This window comes from Notolepis coatsorum, assembly GCF_963971535.1.
Source record: "Notolepis coatsorum genome assembly, chromosome: 18".
Classification (NCBI taxonomy): Eukaryota; Metazoa; Chordata; class Actinopteri; order Aulopiformes; family Paralepididae; genus Notolepis; species Notolepis coatsorum.
Window position 1 is genome coordinate 74558674 of NC_140182.1, and position 18962 is coordinate 74577635.

At 45.6% G+C, this 18962-nt stretch overlaps 1 protein-coding gene across 1 annotated transcript in view; it reads right to left on the reverse strand.

Annotated features, from left to right (window-relative positions):
* The window catches only part of mapk8ip2 (mitogen-activated protein kinase 8 interacting protein 2), a gene marked incomplete at both ends in the record, with an annotated part of 182922 nt that overhangs the window by 36094 nt on the left and 127866 nt on the right, over positions 1-18962 (reverse strand). The window contains one exon of the mRNA XM_084334289.1: positions 9358-9561. Coding sequence (XP_084190415.1) covers positions 9358-9561 — 204 coding nt within the window. The remainder of the gene's footprint in view (positions 1-9357; positions 9562-18962) is intronic.

Here is an 18962-nt window from a genome sequence, read left to right on the forward strand (position 1 = left end):
CCCCCGCCTCTGCTTGCTCCCACCAGCGGTGGTGAAGAGGCTATGGCGGGTTGTCTGACGAAGCTCTTTGCAGCGTCGGGGCAGCCCCCCCCTACCAAGTGGGTTCGGATTTTTTGCTGTAACGAGCATGTTCACTGTGTATTTTGGGTATTTAATTTCAACCTTTATTTAAAATCGTAAGCATCTGAGGTTTCCCTCATTTACAGAAACGACGATTGTACAAAATGTAAACAGTACATAATAAAACAATATTCACAGAAATTTAAACACCAGAGTAAAAATTTTAAAACGTTTCAAAATCATTTAAAAAGATCAACTAAAACAGTTACAGGTAGTCACACAATGGTCTGAAATCATACGTTTAAACATTCCAAGGGAAGGGAGAACCTCTAATTTCAGAGAGAGTTGAAGGACATTTCATGAGTTAGAGGCATCAAAGGAAAAGGCTGACTTCCCTAGCTCAGAACAAATTTGTCCATCCAGTCATTCGATCGGGTATGCCTCGTCGAAATAAGTAATGAGGGCTCGCTGTCCTTTCTGTTTTGAAACAGCTAAAGGCTGGCGAGTAGCGTTCTTGTGTGTGAGGTGGGTCACTGGATTCATGTGGGAACGCGTTTTTAAACCAACACAGACCCTGAATCCGCGATTGGTATTGCTATTATGTGTTAACTTGCAAAAAGCAATGTATATTAGCACATGACCAAGGGCGCTCCACCTCTCCCCAACCCGTCTGTGTTACTTTACGTGATAAGGTGAAAAACATGACGGGCGACAAGCTTTCGCTTATGAAACAGAGCCATGGGCTCTGGGTAAACGCGTCTATTAAACAGACGTGGTCTGGCCCGCGGTTTGGTGGTTCGCTGTTGTGTTGATTGTTCAGAGCAATAAAGAGAGCACACGCTTATATGTGTCTTTTCATTTGTAAACACAGTGCATGGCTAGCGGCGCCGCTTCCCGTTTCACCTCATACATGTTTTTGTGTTTATGTGAGGCTGGTTGGGGGGGGGGGGGGGTGAGGATAAACCCTCCCCTTTGGGATGATTATATCCCGGGTAAAATACTGACGACGGAGGGGGAGGACGCAGCTCAAAACAAGCGCGCCTTTTTTATTCTGGGATCCTTTGTGCGCATTAGCGTCATTACGCTAGTACCGGATTCCGCCCCATCAGCTCTGTCGACGTCAGGGCAAATATTTGCATATCCTGTTCGTCATGGGGAAAGGGGGAGGGGGGGGGGGGGTGGGAGAGGCTCCCCATGCCCACAACGGTAGGGCTGGGGTTCCCGGCCATTGTAAAACGTCACAGGCACCCAGGTCATTGTTTGGTTGAAACAAACATGTAGCAATGTCACCCAAATATGTTTGAACATGCGCCTGAAACGGGATATAACGAGGGTTATTCTGTAACCCTAGTCATATGAGTCCTCAGGCTTTGTATGTAAACCCTGTGTGACCATTGAAAACGTTGCAGGCTTTCGCGTTTTCGTTTTCTTATTGGCCCAAGAGATATATCGGTGAATTGAGATCTGCGTGGCAGGTCCCGACTCACGTTGTCAATTGGGAGGTCTCTCCGGGATAAACCTGGCGTCTTCCCCTCTCGTGTGAGCAGAATTTGTGACAGATGGTTTTTTCCCCAGGCTCTGTATATAAAACTCGTGTCAGCGTCCTTTCGGGGACCGGTCCCCTCCCGGTTCTACCCAGATGGGGGGAGAAACGTTGTGGGAGCTCTTTCTTGTCAGAATTCGCCCGCCACCGTTCTCAGGTCTTGGCGCTTGGTCTTGGCGCTTGGTCTTACGGGACCGGTATCAGCGCCTGGCCCGGGCGTGTTCTCAGGTGTTTATTTGAAACAGCCTTTTTTGGAGAGGCAGTTAAATCATTTTGTGTCCTGTACTGTGCAGGACAGTGATGCAACAGTAGCAGGACAGTGGATCACAGTGATTAAACAGTAGCATCACAGTGATGTAGCAGTACAGTGATGTAGCATCACAGTGATGTAGCAGGACAGTGATGTAGCATCACAGTGATGTAGCAGGACAGTGATGTAGCATCACAGTGATGTAGCAGGACAGTGATGTAGCAGGACAGTGATGTAGCAGGACAGTGATGTAGCAGGACAGTGATGTAGCATCACAGTGATGTAGCAGGACAGTGATGTAGCATCACAGTGATGTAACAGGACAGTGATGTAGCATCACAGTGATGTAGCAGGACATGATGTAGCATCACAGTGATGTAGCAGGACAGTGATGTAGCATCACAGTGATGTAGCAGGACAGTGATGTAGCAGGACAGTGATGTAGCATCACAGTGATGTAGCAGGACAGTGATGTAGCATCACAGTGATGTAGCATCACAGTGATGTAGCAGGACAGTGATGTAGCATCACAGTGATGTAGCAGGACAGTGATGTAGCAGGACAGTGATGTAGCAGGACAGTGATGTAGCAGGATAGTGATGTAGCATCACAGTGATGTAGCAGGACAGTGATGTAGCAGGACAGTGCTGTAGCAGGACAGTGATGTAGCATCACAGTGATGTAGCAGGACAGTGATGTAGCAGGACAGTGATGTAGCAGGACAGTGATGTAGCAGGACAGTGATGTAGCAGGACAGTGATGTAGCATCACAGTGATGTAGCAGGACAGTGATGTAGCAGGCTAGTGATGTAGCAGGACAGTGATGTAGCATCACAGTGATGTAGCATCACAGTGATGTAGCAGGACAGTGATGTAGCAGGACAGTGATGTAGCAGGACAGTGATGTAGCATCACAGTGATGTAGCAGGACAGTGATGTAGCAGGACAGTGATGTAGCAGGACAGTGATGTAGCATCACAGTGATGTAGCAGGACAGTGATGTAGCAGGACAGTGATGTAGCATCACAGTGATGTAGCAGGACAGTGATGTAGCATCACAGTGATGTAGCAGGACAGTGATGTAGCATCACAGTGATGTAGCAGGACAGTGATGTAGCATCACAGTGATGTAGCATCACAGTGATGTAGCAGGACAGTGATGTAGCAGGACAGTGCTGTAGCAGGACAGTGATGTAGCATCACAGTGATGTAGCAGGACAGTGATGTAGCAGGACAGTGATGTAGCATCACAGTGATGTAGCAGGACAGTGATGTAGCATCACAGTGATGTAGCAGGACAGTGATGTAGCAGGACAGTGATGTAGCATCACAGTGATGTAGCAGGACAGTGATGTAGCAGGACAGTGCTGTAGCAGGACAGTGATGTAGCATCACAGTGATGTAGCAGGACAGTGATGTAGCAGGACAGTGATGTAGCATCACAGTGATGTAGCAGGACAGTGATGTAGCAGGACAGTGATGTAGCATCACAGTGATGTAGCAGGACAGTGATGTAGCAGGACAGTGATGTAGCAGGACAGTGATGTAGCAGGACAGTGATGTAGCAGGACAGTGATGTAGCAGGACAGTGATGTAGCATCACAGTGATGTAGCAGGACAGTGATGTAGCAGGACAGTGATGTAGCATCACAGTGATGTAGCATCACAGTGATGTAGCAGGACAGTGATGTAGCAGGACAGTGCTGTAGCAGGACAGTGATGTAGCATCACAGTGATGTAGCAGGACAGTGATGTAGCAGGACAGTGATGTAGCATCACAGTGATGTAGCAGGACAGTGATGTAGCAGGACAGTGATGTAGCATCACAGTGATGTAGCAGGACAGTGATGTAGCAGGACAGTGATGTAGCAGGACAGTGATGTAGCAGGACAGTGATGTAGCATCACAGTGATGTAGCAGGACAGTGATGTAGCAGGACAGTGATGTAGCATCACAGTGATGTAGCATCACAGTGATGTAGCAGGACAGTGATGTAGCAGGACAGTGATGTAGCAGGACAGTGATGTAGCAGGACAGTGATGTAGCATCACAGTGATGTAGCAGGACAGTGGATCACAGTGATGTAGCAGGACAGTGATGTAGCATCACAGTGATGTAGCAGGACAGTGATGTAGCATCACAGTGATGTAGCAGGGCAGTGATGTAGCATCACAGTGATGTAGCAGGACAGTGATGTAGCATCACAGTGATGTAGCAGGACAGTGATGTAGCAGGACAGTGATGTAGCATCACAGTGATGTAGCATCACAGTGATGTAGCAGGACAGTGATGTAGCAGGACAGTGGATCACAGTGATGTAGCAGGACAGTGATGTAGCATCACAGTGATGTAGCAGGACAGTGATGTAGCATCACAGTGATGTAGCAGGACAGTGGATCACAGTGATGTAGCAGGACAGTTAAAGGTGTATTCCACCCAAATAGTGTTAAAGGTTATAACCCAAATGTGTCTTCCCCGAATGATTTTAAAGGTGTATTCCACCCAAATTGTTTTAAAGGTTATAATACAGTAGCAGGACAGTGGATCACAGTGATGCAACAGTAGCAGGACAGTTAAAGGTGTATTCCACCCAAATGGTTAGCAGGACAGCCCCATCACAATGTGCAGGTGTGTACAGTAGCAGTACAGTAGCAGTACAGTAGGTGTACAGTAGGTGTACAGTAGCAGTACAGTAGCAGTAGGTGTACATTAGCAGTACAGTGGCAGTACAGTAGGTGTGCAGTAGCAGTACAGTAGGTGTACATTAGCAGTACAGTGGCAGTACAGTAGGTGTGCAGTAGCAGTACAGTAGCAGTACAGTAGGTGTACATTAGCAGTACAGTAGGTGTACAGTCACAGTACAGTAGGTGTACATTAGCAGTACAGTAGCAGTACAGTAGGTGTACAGTAGCAGTACAGTAGGTGTACAGTCACAGTACAGTAGTAGTACAGTAGGTGTACATTAGCAGTACAGTAACAGTACAGTAGGTGTACAATAGCAGTACAGTAGGTGTACAGTAGCAGTGCAGTAGGTGTACAGTAGCAGTACAGTAGCAGTACAGTAGGTGTACATTAGCAGTACAGTAGGTGTACATTAGCAGTACAGTAGCAGTACAGTAGGTGTACAGTAGCAGTACAGTAGGTGTACAGTCACAGTACAGTAGGTGTACATTAGCAGTACAGTATCAGTACAGTAGGTGTACAGTAGCAGTACAGTATGTGTACAGTCACAGTACAGTATGTGTACAGTAGCAGTACAGTAGGTGTACAGTCACAGTACAGTAGGTGTACAATAGCAGTACAGTAACAGTACAGTAGGTGTACAGTAGCAGTACAGTAGGTGTACATTAGCAGTACAGTAACAGTACAGTAGGTGTACAGTCACAGTACAGTAGGTGTACAGTAGCAGTACAGTAGGTGTACATTAGCAGTACAGTAACAGTACAGTAGGTGTACAATAGCAGTACAGTAGGTGTACAATAGCAGTACAGTAGGTGTACAGTCACAGTACAGTAGGTGTACAGTAGCAGTACAGTAGCAGTACAGTCGCAGTACAGTAGGTGTACATTAGCAGTACAGTAGCAGTACAGTAGGTGTACAGTATCAGTACAGTAGGTGTACAGTAGGTGTACATTAGCAGTACAGTAGCAGTACAGTAGGTGTACAGTAGCAGTACATTAGCAGTACAGTAGGTGTACAGTAGCAGTACAGTAGCAGTACAGTAGGTGTACAGTAGCAGTACAGTAGCAGTACAGTAGGTGTACAGTTGCAGGGCAGTTAAAGGTGTATTCCACCCAAATGGTTAGCAGGACAGTGGATCACAGTGATGCAACAGTAGCAGGACAGTTAAAGGTGTATTCCACACTCTCAGGACCCATACGAGGCTCCTCCCACTCTCAGGACCCTCGCTCCCATTGGCTGATTTGGGTCACGTGACCGTCACAGGGTCATGTGATCGTCCCACCCAATGGCTGAATTGGAGTATTGCACTGCGGGATTGATTGATTGAAAACTTTATTAACAGATTGCAGAACGGGTACAGTACAGCTCAATACACACAATTGTTAAGGGGATGCAGACCAGAGAAAGACCTCAATGCAGTACCGTTACATTTGTGACCAGGCATGTGCACACATGGGGCCATGGGGTGCTTGAGCACCTGCCTTTTTCAGCCTCATCCAAAAAGTGCCCTTTTTGAATAAAAATTAAATAAATGTTTTTTTTACCGTTACGCATATAGACTGCCCTTCCAACTGAAAAATGTCAGGATAGAATCAAAATATTAGGTAAAGAGAGAGAGATGCCCCATATTCCATTGCAGTTTGCACGGCCTCCTCAGCGTGCCTCTCCACGGACCTATATATTTTATGCATAGCGTGGGTGGTGATGATGATGATGATAGAAACCGCTGTGGCCCATACAGTTGAATGCTGGTATTACACTCACTGAGGGACACGAAGAAGTCAAGTCCGATGGGATTTGGGAATCTCAAATACAAATCGGGATTGGAATAAAAATTGCATTTATATTAAACAATACAGAATATACAGCACTTCTTGGGGTCTGTAGGGTAAGCACTTATTCCCTCCCCCCTGAACATTTATGGAGATGTATGGGCCTTTTAGGTCAGTGATAAAAGTGTCTTTCAAGGATAAGTGAGCTCCTGCACTGATTATTATAGTTCAATATTCAATATTTGATCACCAAAACCCCCCAAAAAGCATAAAAAGGGCCCCCCCTGCCCGAAAAGGGCCCTTAAAAATCGGTTAATATATACACACAAGTGTAGTGCCCTTTTCAGCCTTTGAGCACCTGCCCCTCTAAAGTCCTGTGCACGTCCCTGTTTGTGACATACAGTAAATATATACAAGGGTGAGGCTTGGTCTCTCTGTGTTCTCTCTCTCTCTCTCTCTCTCCCTCTCTCTCTCTCTCTTTCTTTCTTTCTCTCTCTCTCTGTCTCTCTCTCTCTCTCTCTCTCTTTCTCTCTCTCTCTCTCTCTCCCACGGGCCGAATATTACCCCGATCCTTGCGAGATTAAATCCACGTGTACCTCTCGGTGTGCCGAAGCTTTTCCTAAATCACTTCCATCATCGAAAACGAGGGGAAAAGGTCGGCGCGCGACCCTGAAAATGTTGCGTGATTTTAAATACGCTGTATTAAGTGAGCCTATTATAGGCTCCATGCGAGCTTTTTACCGTGGGTACATCTGGTCGTCCGCAACTTTTACCCATTCACATGTAGCCCCGAAAACGCTTAGAAAAGGAAAGTTGAAAGCGTGGAATAAACTCGCCGAAACGGTAAAGTGTCCCACGGGCGCGCCGTGATTCCGATCCGCGTGAAAATATGCACGGCCATAGAGGAGACCGTGGGACACCTTTTTGCAACCGAATATGTGTCTCGAATTTGCTCCCACGCGGCGCGCAAAATTGCGCGCCCAGCCTAGTGAATGAGAAAAGCCTGCCCCTAGTGGAGCAGGACAGTCCCTACACAATTACAACAGTACAGGACACAAAATGATTTAACTCCTACTGCTTTTTTGGGGCCAGCGCGCCCTGGTCTGTCCAATGGCAGAACCGGCTTTTTATGCGGTCGGCCAGGAAGACGTTTTTTTTATCTCTACCGAGCGCCAGCTCACTAGGCCAGCTCGAGGGCTCGCGTGCATCTCCGGGGGGAAATAACGGGGCAGATCAAGCGTCGGCAGGGGGGGTTTCACGCCCGTTAGGTGGGCCACCGGGGGCTGTGCGTTCGCGTATACAGACCATCTTGGTGGCGCCTCCTGTGGTGTTTTGATCTAAACATGTACCTATCCCCCTCTCCTTTGAAGAGGTGCGGCAGCGTAAAAGGGCACGGGACTCATCCTGGTCGCGCTGGACCGGATCAGTTCAACCCAATGTCCGCCGGGTCACAGATATATGTTCTGTTAAACCCGAAGGGCCCTGAGCTTTTCCGGGGGGGAAATGCCAGGGCGGGCCGGACGCCACAGGGGCTGATGTCATGAATGTTGTGTGCCATAAGTGTCACTACGAGTTGAAAGTGGGGGACCCCGATGTGGACAGGACAAACGTCTTCCTCTGATCTGCTTCCCCTTAACAGTTGTGTGTATTGAGCCGTACTGTATTGTACCCTTTCTGCAAACTGTTAAGTAAAGTCTTCTTTCTCCATTCATTCACCCGACCCCTCCCTCCTTGGAGTGCTGCTTATTAGCCCCCTCTAGGCACTCCTGTGTAGTTCCCGGTCCTCCAGGCACAGGTTGAGCCTTGCTCTTGTTACCTGTTGGCCTGGGTTAACCCATTTTAGACCTGAAACACCTTAACTGCATTGTATAACCTGTGTATGCGCGCAGATGTGTTTCCCGGATTCAGTGGGTTAAGGGAGCAACTTTTCGGTTTTTGGGGTGGTTGTCTCCCTGGTATGCCGGTAGCAGAGTCAACTCTCTGGTAGAGCCCGGGTTTGACACCGCTCCTCGAGAAGATGCCCCCGCATGTTTTATGATGTCTGCCAATTGTGTCAAACTCTTTTCCCCGACCCCGCGGGATTAATAGACTGGCGGGGTTAGGGTTCGTGGCGAGGTCGGTTTACTGGCGGAGTCCGGGTCCGGGACCCCGACCCCGCGAGGTTTGTGACCCCACGAGATTGTGACATTGTGCACTCTGCTCTCACTCACTGAGGACCACTAATTGTCTTCCGAATAACGACTAGGGAAGAGCGGAAGTACGGTCACACCCCTCGCTTAAGTGCATGGGCGAGAGTGGGCATGGCCGGACAGGTGCAGGTGCATTGTAGCGGAATCCTTTCAGGTTACCCTACACAACAGGGGATTTCCCATAGAGCAGAGCGCTCGCTAGTACTCATATAAGCAGAACAGGTCTACTTCACTTCACGTCATGGTAACTACACGTTCTCTCTACGCGTTCATGGAATGAGCTCTGAACGACATGGTAACTACTAGGGCTGACCCCTATTAGTCGATTAGTCGACTAATCGGTCGAAAGGAGCCGTAGTCGACTGCCAACCTCTTAGTCGAATACAAAAAAAGATATTATTAAAAAAATAATCTTATTTTTTTATATCATTCTTTCCAAAAGAAAAGAGGCCTAGAAGAGTGGCTAACGCTAATGGCACGCATACCAGAGGCTAACTGCCTAAGAAAACAGGCACAGGGGCACTGAAAGAGGATTTCACCCATCTAATGAACACACTAGACTAGACAAATATCAAGATGTATCCATCAGTGGACCAATTGCATGCTTTTGCAGAGGACAAGAAGCCTTCAGTCGACTCCTTCAGACATTAAGCACCCCCCACAGCCCAAATGGATTGATAAAAAAAATAATAATATTATATATTTTTTTTTTTTTTTACCAATAGTCGACTAACGGCAAATTTTGGCCAATCATAGTCGACTATCCAAATCCTTAGTCGGGGACAGCCCTAGTAACTACACATTCTCTCTACACGTTCATGGAATGAGCTCGGAACATTGGAGGCTCGGCTGCTTTGTTACCGTATTCGGGCCGCTCCCGCCTGTTGCCCTCCACGTCGCAGAGGAGGGGCCTGCGCGGGGACTGGGGGTGCCCGCCCTCCCCTGCCTGTTTGGGGGGAGTACCTTTGCTCTGGGACCCCGGCGCCTGGGAGATGGGAGCGGCCGGGCACTGGCCCGTCACGTGACTGCCGTCCTCCAGACACTGGTGAGTTGGAGACAGACGGCCTGGAAGCAGAGCAGTGATGGGAGTTAAGTGATGGAAACAAAGCCTCAAATCGTTAAAGTGAAGTACAGAGTGAAGTACGCATTAATCCAAGATACACATCAATGAGGTAGAGACAATGAAAGTAACAACAGCTTAAATAACTACTAGCAAGATATATAGAGAGAAGAAGGGGAATGTACAACATCTTGACTACGCGGGCAACTATGTCAGGATCTTGTATGTGGACAGCTCGGCCTTTAACACCATCCTTCCACCCATCCTGGAGCACCAGCTATCCCTGCTGCAGGTGCCGGCCTCCACTCGCAGGTGGATTACAGACTTCCTGTCCAACAGGTCTCAGCAGGTGAAGCTCTAGGTCCACCAGCACCGGTTCCCTCGCAGGGCTGCGTCCTGTCCCCACTACTGTTCTCCCTCTACACAAACAGCTGCGTTTCTCTCCACCCCTCGGTCAAACTCCTGAAATTCGCTGATGACACCACCCTGGTGGGCCTCATCTCCAGGGGGGACGAGTCGGCCTACAGGAGGGAGATCGAGAGGCTGCAGAGTTGGTGCAGCTGCAACAACCTGGAGCTCAATGCTCTTAAGACAGTGGCGATGGTGGTGGATTTCCAGAGGAAAGCTGGGAGGCACCCAGGTGGCCTCTGTGGGGTCATGCCGTTTTCTGGGCATGACCATCTCCCGGGATCCGAAGTGGGAGCTTAACACCATGGCCCTGCTGAAAAAGGCCCAGAAGAGGATGTTCTTCCTCCGGCAGTTGAAGAAGTTCAAACTGCAGAGGACCATGATGGCCTAATTCTACACGGCCATCATTGAATCAATCCTCACCCACTCCATCATCTCCTGAACAGAATACTTTTATACAAAATGCTTCTTACTGTTACGCTCTGGAGCGTAACAGTAAGAAGCATTTTGTATAAAAGTATTCTGTACTTCTGTATGACAACTATTAAAGAAACTTGAACTTAAACTTGGTTCCCCGCTGCAGTGGCAAAAGATCTCGCCAAGCTGTAGCGCGTGTTTCGCTCTGCGGAGAGGGTGATCGGCTGTCCCCTGCCCTCCCTCAGGTGCCTGAACGACTCCAGGGTGCTGAAGAGGGCAAAGAAGATCATGGCCGACCCCTCCCACCCCAGCCTTTTCACCCTGCGGATTCCGAAGGCTGTGAAAGCCCGACACAGACTGAGCTTTTTCCCCTCAGCTGCCAGGCTGATCAATGACTTTGCTGCAGTAAAACGAAAGAAATTCTGGCCAAAGACAGTACAGGCCTTGGGAATTGATTGAGTAATAGTAGGGTCATCTGTGGCACTTCCGTGACCGTGGAGAGCGAAGGTCCGTTTTTCAATGGATTTGTCATCTAGGAGGGTTAATAAACAAATTTAGCCAGGGTGTATTTTTTAAAAAGGCGGGGCAAATTTGTGAGAGACCAAAATCCTAAATGGCTGCCGTGGAAATTAACCTTTTAATGGTTTGACCTACAATGATGCACAATATATGGTTTCAGAGCTTATTTTGATCAAGGAATACATATTTGGTGTTTATATAATGATTTGACCTATTGTTGACCTTCAAATGCAAGATGGCTGCCAATTTTGAGCTCCAAAATGGATTTTTTTTCAATATCGTCACAGAGCCTTTATATTATCTCTGAGGTCAATAAAGTCAATGTTTGTGTGTAAACAACAGTTACTGATTTGCGGTTTTCCATTAAATAGGGTAGGCTACTGAGAATATGGTGTCCAGTTCATACCATCACATTTTCATAATGAACGAAAAATTATTTTGCACTATAGCCTAACATAAAATAGTATTCTGTATGCAAAGCTAGCAAGGTTAGTTGCTTGAGCCGAATTTAACCCTTGTGCGCTACTTATTTATTTATCTTACTTTGGTGTTAACAAAAACTCTGAGTCCAAATGTACCACCTCACTGGACAGCGCACTACCACTGCTATCAACCTGGGCGTAAATGTCCATGGCATGACAAGGAGTAAAGATCTGGTAGACACTCTGCACAAGAGTGGTGTCTCCATCAGCTATGCAGATACACTGCTCCTCTATGACCACTGGGCTCTGATGGATGTGGAGCAGAAGTGTGTAGAACTGACAAAGGTTTGCCAGTACAGATGCCCCCCTGGTAGCAAGAGTGAGCCACCTGCTCGTCCCAGGGTAGATCCACCAGTGGATGGGTCAGCTCCGCAGCATGCTCGCTCTGTGATACATGCACTGTCTCGTGTAGACAATCATGGTACAAGACCACCACCTGAAGAGCAGCGTGTGCCAGGATACAGTGGTGCCCAGTCCTGCTGTCATCCACCACCCAACAAGAGCAAGCCTTACTACCACACAACATACAATGAACCTCCAAGCAAGTCAGTAGTGAGTGACATCATGGTGAAACATGTGGAGGCCATGCGGCTGAAGAATATTCCATTCTCCTTTCTTGTTGGTGACCTGCCCACCTACAAGACGATCACTCAGCTCAAGGCGGATAATCCAGAAATGTTCAAGGACATCATCCCAATCCTCGGAGCTTTCCACCAGCTGATGTCCTACATCTATGCCATCTACAAGAGATTCAAGGGCTCTGGAATGGCAGACACTCTGGTTACAGCAGGGGTAGTAGTGGAGGGGTCGGTAGACCAAGCACTACGAGGAAAGCACTACAGACGGGGCGTGCAGTGCATCCTGCTCTTGAGAGAGGTTCTTATCCCAAATCAACTGTCAAAGATTCTTGAGCACAAAGAACTATCGGAAGACATCAAGGAGAACCTCAACATTCTGCGGAATGCACTGACTGAAACTCAAGAGGCTCTACAGACAGCTTACTGTGATCTTGAGAATGATGGCGACATGAAGGAGCTGATCAACAGAGTTTATGAGAAGCCTGGCACAGACATGGGGGACTTTTGGGTCTCGTTCTTGGAGATGTCTGACCCACTTGTACAATGTCTTGATGCATGTCAAGCAAGAAATGGCTCTGAGTACCTATCGTCAACCTACAACATGCTGCTAGGACTGATGGAATACGACAACCATGACTTGGGAGGTGGTTGCCAGACTACTGGGCAATGCTCTCTTCACTGCCAGATGAACAAATGGAGTTCTTCAACGATCACTTTACCCAGTCGATGACAGGGCTACCCTACTCCTGCCAGCCCCTCAATCTTTGGATAGAAACAACTATGAATCTGAACTCAAAGCTAAAGCAAGAAAATTTAAAGAATGAGAAACAACTGTTCTCAACAACAAGGAATGCAAACAACATTGCAAGGGTGAAGTGTGAAGCGGGGCCTCCAGTGCCAGCGTCGTCACAGGAAGCATGTCGAATGCCAGCCAGCGAGGATGCAGAAGGATGAGCAAGCAGTTCAGGACCTGCAGGCATGCATGAGGGATTTTGAAGCTGATCCATTTGACATCTCCTCACCTACACTGAGGTCACTACAGTCTGGCCTCGTCGCCTCACCAGAGTTACTGCATGACCTTAAGACTGCAATTCCAGATGGCCAAGCTCAGGTTGAGACTTTTCTGCAAGAGCGGGTGTTCACCAAGATCAAGCCTCTTACTGCAACCATCCACAGGAATAAGAGATGGAATTTTGCAAATGAAAAGAGCTGCGCACCTTCTGGTGCTCATATGCAGGTGGCCCATATGGAGAGATCAGGACTAGCGGCCCTGGTGGACCTAGCAGAGAGATCTGGTATGATACAACTTGAATCATCCCTTGAGAGAAGAGTGACAAAGGAGTGCCTTTCACTCTTCAATGTGGATGGGTCAATGCGCAAGACTGTGAAGAGCAAGTTGTTAGAGCTTTTCACCCTAGAACCAGTTCCTGAGGAACTGCAGAACTACGTGAGCCTTGTAGACATGGGTCTGATATGGCGGCTTGCCACCCCCACACCTGAGGACCGAGAGGCTAGGAAGCGGGATGGTTCTACCTGCATAAAATCTGCGCAATCATCTTCCCACGCCATGCCAATGCTTACCTCATCATTCTCATAAACGACAAGTATGACCTTCCCTTCAGCATCAAGGATGATGAGCATGATGATGAGCAAAACATCCACACGTCCCAAATGTTTTCCTGAAACCCGAAGACAGGTTCCCAGGTGCTGCTGAATTCAGTGAACTCATGGTCAACTCAGGAAACAAGGTCAGATTGCAAAAACTTGTGAAAGAACAACTGGAAACACAAGTTGGTCAAGTGCAGGGTGATATCATATACTGTGAGGGAGAAGTGTCAACCAACCTCAGCACTGGCATCGCTAATGGAGAGTATGTCTTCAAACATCCAGAGGCAGATACAATGCTGCTCTCCGCCTATGCAAAGGTGAGGACCACCAACTACACTGGACCTGTTGTTCTAGACTGCGGAGACACAGACGTGTTTGTCAAAGCAGTTTATGTCTCGCAACAAATCAGAGGTGATCTGCTGATCAAGCGCAAGAATGCATGTATCAACTGCCATGCAATGCTCTCTGAAGAGGTTGCAGACATCATTATACCTCTCCGTGGCAGTCACCACACCTCAGGCTTCTATGGGCATGTAAAGAAAAAGGTGTTGGAGAAGGTGATGGTTGTTCCTGAGGCAAGAGAGCTCCTGGGACGAGTGGGTGATAGTCTGGAGTTGAAAGATGAAGTGAGAGCAGATATAAAAGCATTTGTCCTCTCAATTGTTTACGCTGAGAGTGCAGATGTTACGTGTGGCCAGGCCAGAGCTTCCAAGTGGCACAAATTGAAGAAGAAGTGTACGATTCGTCTCCCACCTGATGAGGACTCCTTGGATCTTCATGTGAAAAGGACAAACTACATTACATATTGCCAGCTCCATTACAACCTTCAAGAACATCCTTCCCCAATTGGTCACGGCTGGGAACTAGTGAATGGGAAATGCCGGCCAGTGCGTCATACCCTTCCCCCCTTGCCCCAGCAGCTCACATCTCATGACTGCTCAGATGAAAGTAGCAGTGATAATGAATGGAGTCAGTGTGGAGAATCAACCGATTCTGATGAAGAATAGTGATTCTGTCTCCCGTTCTCATCATCCATCAACAACAAGTTGTTACATTATATCATCTGCTTAGCTTATTTTATATCCATCCCTACTCTGTATTCTGTGTTTTCTACCAGCCTTTTCTCTCCACCCTTATTTCCTTTCTTTTTTAATATTGTGATGTGAACATTAGTGTGTTTTATTCTAACAATTATATTTTCAGTTTGACATTACATGGTTCAGTTGCTGTGTCAGCCAGAGGGAGATGCTGTTGCCTCCAAATCTGCCCTTAATTAGGCTACTAGTTGATCAATTATTATTTTGGAGTGCTATTTGTTGAAGCACCATAGTTATACAAAAGTTACAAAACATATATTAAAAAAAAGAAGAAAAAAAACACCTCCCTTTTGACTGTTCACCGTGTCGTGGTAAGGGAGCTTGAGTACCTCAGTGAACCCTGAGAGCTATGCCAGTAGGAGGAAAATCCTAGCAGGTTTTACCAAACCGGACAGGTCTAGGGTGAGAGGTCAGACAAAGCAGTCAGACAACCTTGTGGAAACAGCATCTGGGGCCAATAACCCACCCTGCTGAAGCAAACAGGGGTGATCATGTCTCCAACTTTCACAGATGGATGGAGTATGGTGGAAGATAGCCACCTATCCCCTCTGTCCATAACTCAACTCATCATGAGCAGAGCTTTCATTAGAGCTAATATGAAGGCTCTGTGACGATTTTGAAAAAAATCCATCTTGGAGCTCAAAATTGGCAGCCATCTTGCATTTGAAGGTCAACAATAGGTAAAATAATTATATAAACACCAAATATGTATTCCTTGATCAAAATAAGCTCTGAAACCATGTATTGTGCATCATTATAGGTCAAACCATTAAAAAGTTAATTTCCACGGCAGCCATTTTGGATTTTGGTCTCTCACGAATTTCCCCCGCCTTTTTAAAAAATACACCCCGGCTAAATTTGTTTATTAACCTTCCTAGATGACAAATCCATTGAGAAACGGACCTTCGCTCTCCACGGTCACGGAAGTGCCACAGATGACCCTACTATAAAGCGCTAATTCACAGTGACTAGGATTTTAACGATACACCGATACTAGAAAAGTATTGCGATACCCATTGCCGCTAAACTAACTGGATAGTTGATGATGATACATACAGGCTACTCTTTTTGACATAAATTAGGCTAATTAGCTCGCTTTAACAATCCTGATTCCTGAGCCTATTTTATTGAAAATGAAGTTTTGATTTACATTTACATAATATTTTTTATAATCTCATCTCCTGTGCTGGCACAAGAGATATGATGCATAATAATAACACATATAAATATTAGGGATGTCCGATATTATCGGCCTATATTATCGGCCGATATCGGCATTAAAATGTGATATCGGAAAATATCTGTATCGGTTTAAAATTTAAAAAAAAATTGTATTTAATTTTTTTATTATTTTTTAAACAAACACATAAACAAACATGACAACACACGATTAGATATACAAGCATTGTTAACAGTGCACATCAAATTAAATCACAGTTTAAATAAATGTCTTATACAAGATATTAGGGCTGGGCGATATAACGATAACGATAAATATTGCGATATATTTTAATAATCAATATCGAAATAATTTTTTTTTTTTTTTTTTTTTTACTTTTTTTTTTATGTATTTTTTTGACCTGCAACAGGGCAGTTTTAAAACCAGAGACAGTGGACAGGCTTGTCTTTCTTGCCTGCAACTTAAAGTAATGGCTTTGCTTGTCCAAATGACAATACTGACCAAATTGAGATTTATTTTTCTCTTGTCCATTTATTTTGTATGCTTTCTAATTTAAAATCCAGTTTTAAACCGTCTGTACACAGTAGGCTATGTGTGCTAGCAGAACTAGACTCCAGTCACGAGTCACGGTGCACATGTGCGGTGGTTTGTCCACCAAAAAAGCGCCAAAAGATCGAAAATAAACTAGCAGAGCCAGAACTGTTCAACTCCCCTGGAGCCACAGCCAGCAGAGAAGCCGGTTTACTTTCGCTTTTAAACCAGCTGCAGCCTGAGAACTGGAGTGTGAGGGGATGTAACACTAAAGATGGCGGCAATGACAAAGAATTGCTGCAAAATAAACATACATCTGTTGTTAAAAAAATAAATAAAAAAAATGTATATACTTATAACAATTTGATAATTATCGATATAGAGAAATATGATAACATTATCATATCGTTATCGCGATATGATTTTTTTCCATATCGCCCAGCCCTACAAGATATGCCCCTAATACCTGCTATCTATTCCCCTACACAATTATGCTCTTGCTCGCACCCCCCACCCTGGACCCCCCAATGGATAATCCATCCATTCTCATTCGCTCTTAACCAGACACTACCATTATATGCTAGCTTTGATTTTCTCCACCACTTCTAACCACATTGTCAATTTGGATTCATTGAGACCCAAAATTCGTGCTGTAGATATTTCTAGATAAATCACATCGAGATATGTAAGAATCCAGACCTTTCGGCAAATTTTTTCCGGTTGAATCCATCGTGATGCTATCAGTTTTTTAGCCACTGTAATACCAGATAAAACCAATCTCTTTAGCTGTGGATGTACTGCATACTCAAAAACACCATTCAGCAGTAATACAGAGGGGTGTACAGGTATATTCAGAGTTAAGAGATTTGATAATTGCTGGGTCACTTCTTTCCAGAATATCTTAACTGGTGGGCAGTCCCAGTACATGTGCATAAATGTCCCCTCATCCCCATTTGTACATAAGGAGCATTTGGAGTCTTGTTTAAGACCCATTCTGTTCAGTCTTATAGGAGTCAAGTATGTCCTATGGATATAGTTAAGATTGATTTGTTGATGGTCCGGGTTCCTTGATGCAAGTCGAACATTTGCCCAGGCTTCTTGCCACTCAAAATCTATTTCCAGGTCTGGTATATCCCTCCTCCAAATAGAGTCTAGGTGGAGGGTTTCATACGAGGCCGTTAGTAATTGATAAAAATCTGATACAAAACCTCTCGATGTCTCTCTTTCATAGAAAAAATTGTGGTATCTGTGGTGTGCAATTGGTATCCTTAATGGAACACTGTGAGACTTCAAACATAACAATAATTGTGCGTAAAAAAGATATGTGGAACCGGTGAGATAAATTTCATCATAGCTACAAATACCCTGTTTGTTGAAAACATCTCCTAATGTATGTATGCTTTTCCCATCTAGGGAATCTTATAGGTCGTTTTCTAATCAGGAGTGCATTGTTATTGAATAAGGGAGTATGATTATGCCATTTATGTGGGTTAGAATATTTTATATATTTTTAGAATATATCCACTTAAAATAGTGGAAAAAATTTGGAATTGCCATCCCTCCGTCGGCTTTGCTTCTCTGTGCGGTGGAGGGGGTAACGGAAGCATTGAGCTGATGAAGTTGATTCTAGGTAAGACATCCATCTTAACTATTGAAACCCGTGCCTGTACTGAGTTTTTAAGTTTTGACCACCTGTCAAGGTCGTATTTTATTTTATTTTGGATTTCTATGTAATTGTGTTTCACCGTTTGGCTTATGGTAGGGAACACTTCAACTCCCAAGCATCTAAAGTGTTTAACCATTGGTATTTCTTCTGGAAGACTTGTATTCTTTGCAGGGGCGTTCAGTGGAAGGAAAGCCGACTTTGGCCAGTTTATTTTAAATCCCGAGAGGTCGCCAAAGTCATTAATCAACTTGAGAAGATGAGGCATTGCGGTGTTAGGGTTTTGCATGAACAGTATTACGTCGTCCGCATATAGACTAATTTTGTGTTGTGTGCCCTTGATTACGATTGGTTCTATGAGTTGGGATTGTCTTATATATTGTGCTAAAGGTTCTAGTGATAAATCGAATAGTCCGGGACTAAGAGGGCAACCCTGTCTAGAAGAGCGTGATACCGGAAATATTCCGGAGGTGATTATACCTGTTGTAATCATGGCCGATGGGTCTTTGTATAATACTTTAATCATATCAATGAATCCTTTTCCTAACCCCATCCTTTCTAATACTGCCCATAGATACGACCATTCCAGCCTATCAAAAGCTTTCATTGCATCCAGGGACAGCATCGCCTTGGGTGTGGTGTCGTCCTTGCTGGCATCTAGTACGTATATTGATCGTCTTATGTTGTCAGTGATAAAACGGTTTCTTATGAAGCCAGTTTGATCCGGATGAACTAAAGACGTCATATGCTTTTGAAGTCTGATGGCTAATACCTTAGAGAACAGTTTGATATCGGTTCCGAGGAGGCTTACGGGTCTATAACTACCGCACTCAGTGGGGTCTTTGTCTTTTTTAAGGAGGACTGTTATGAGTGCAATATTGTCGTTCTTATGAAAGTTCCCCTCCTTGACTGAGTATAAAATC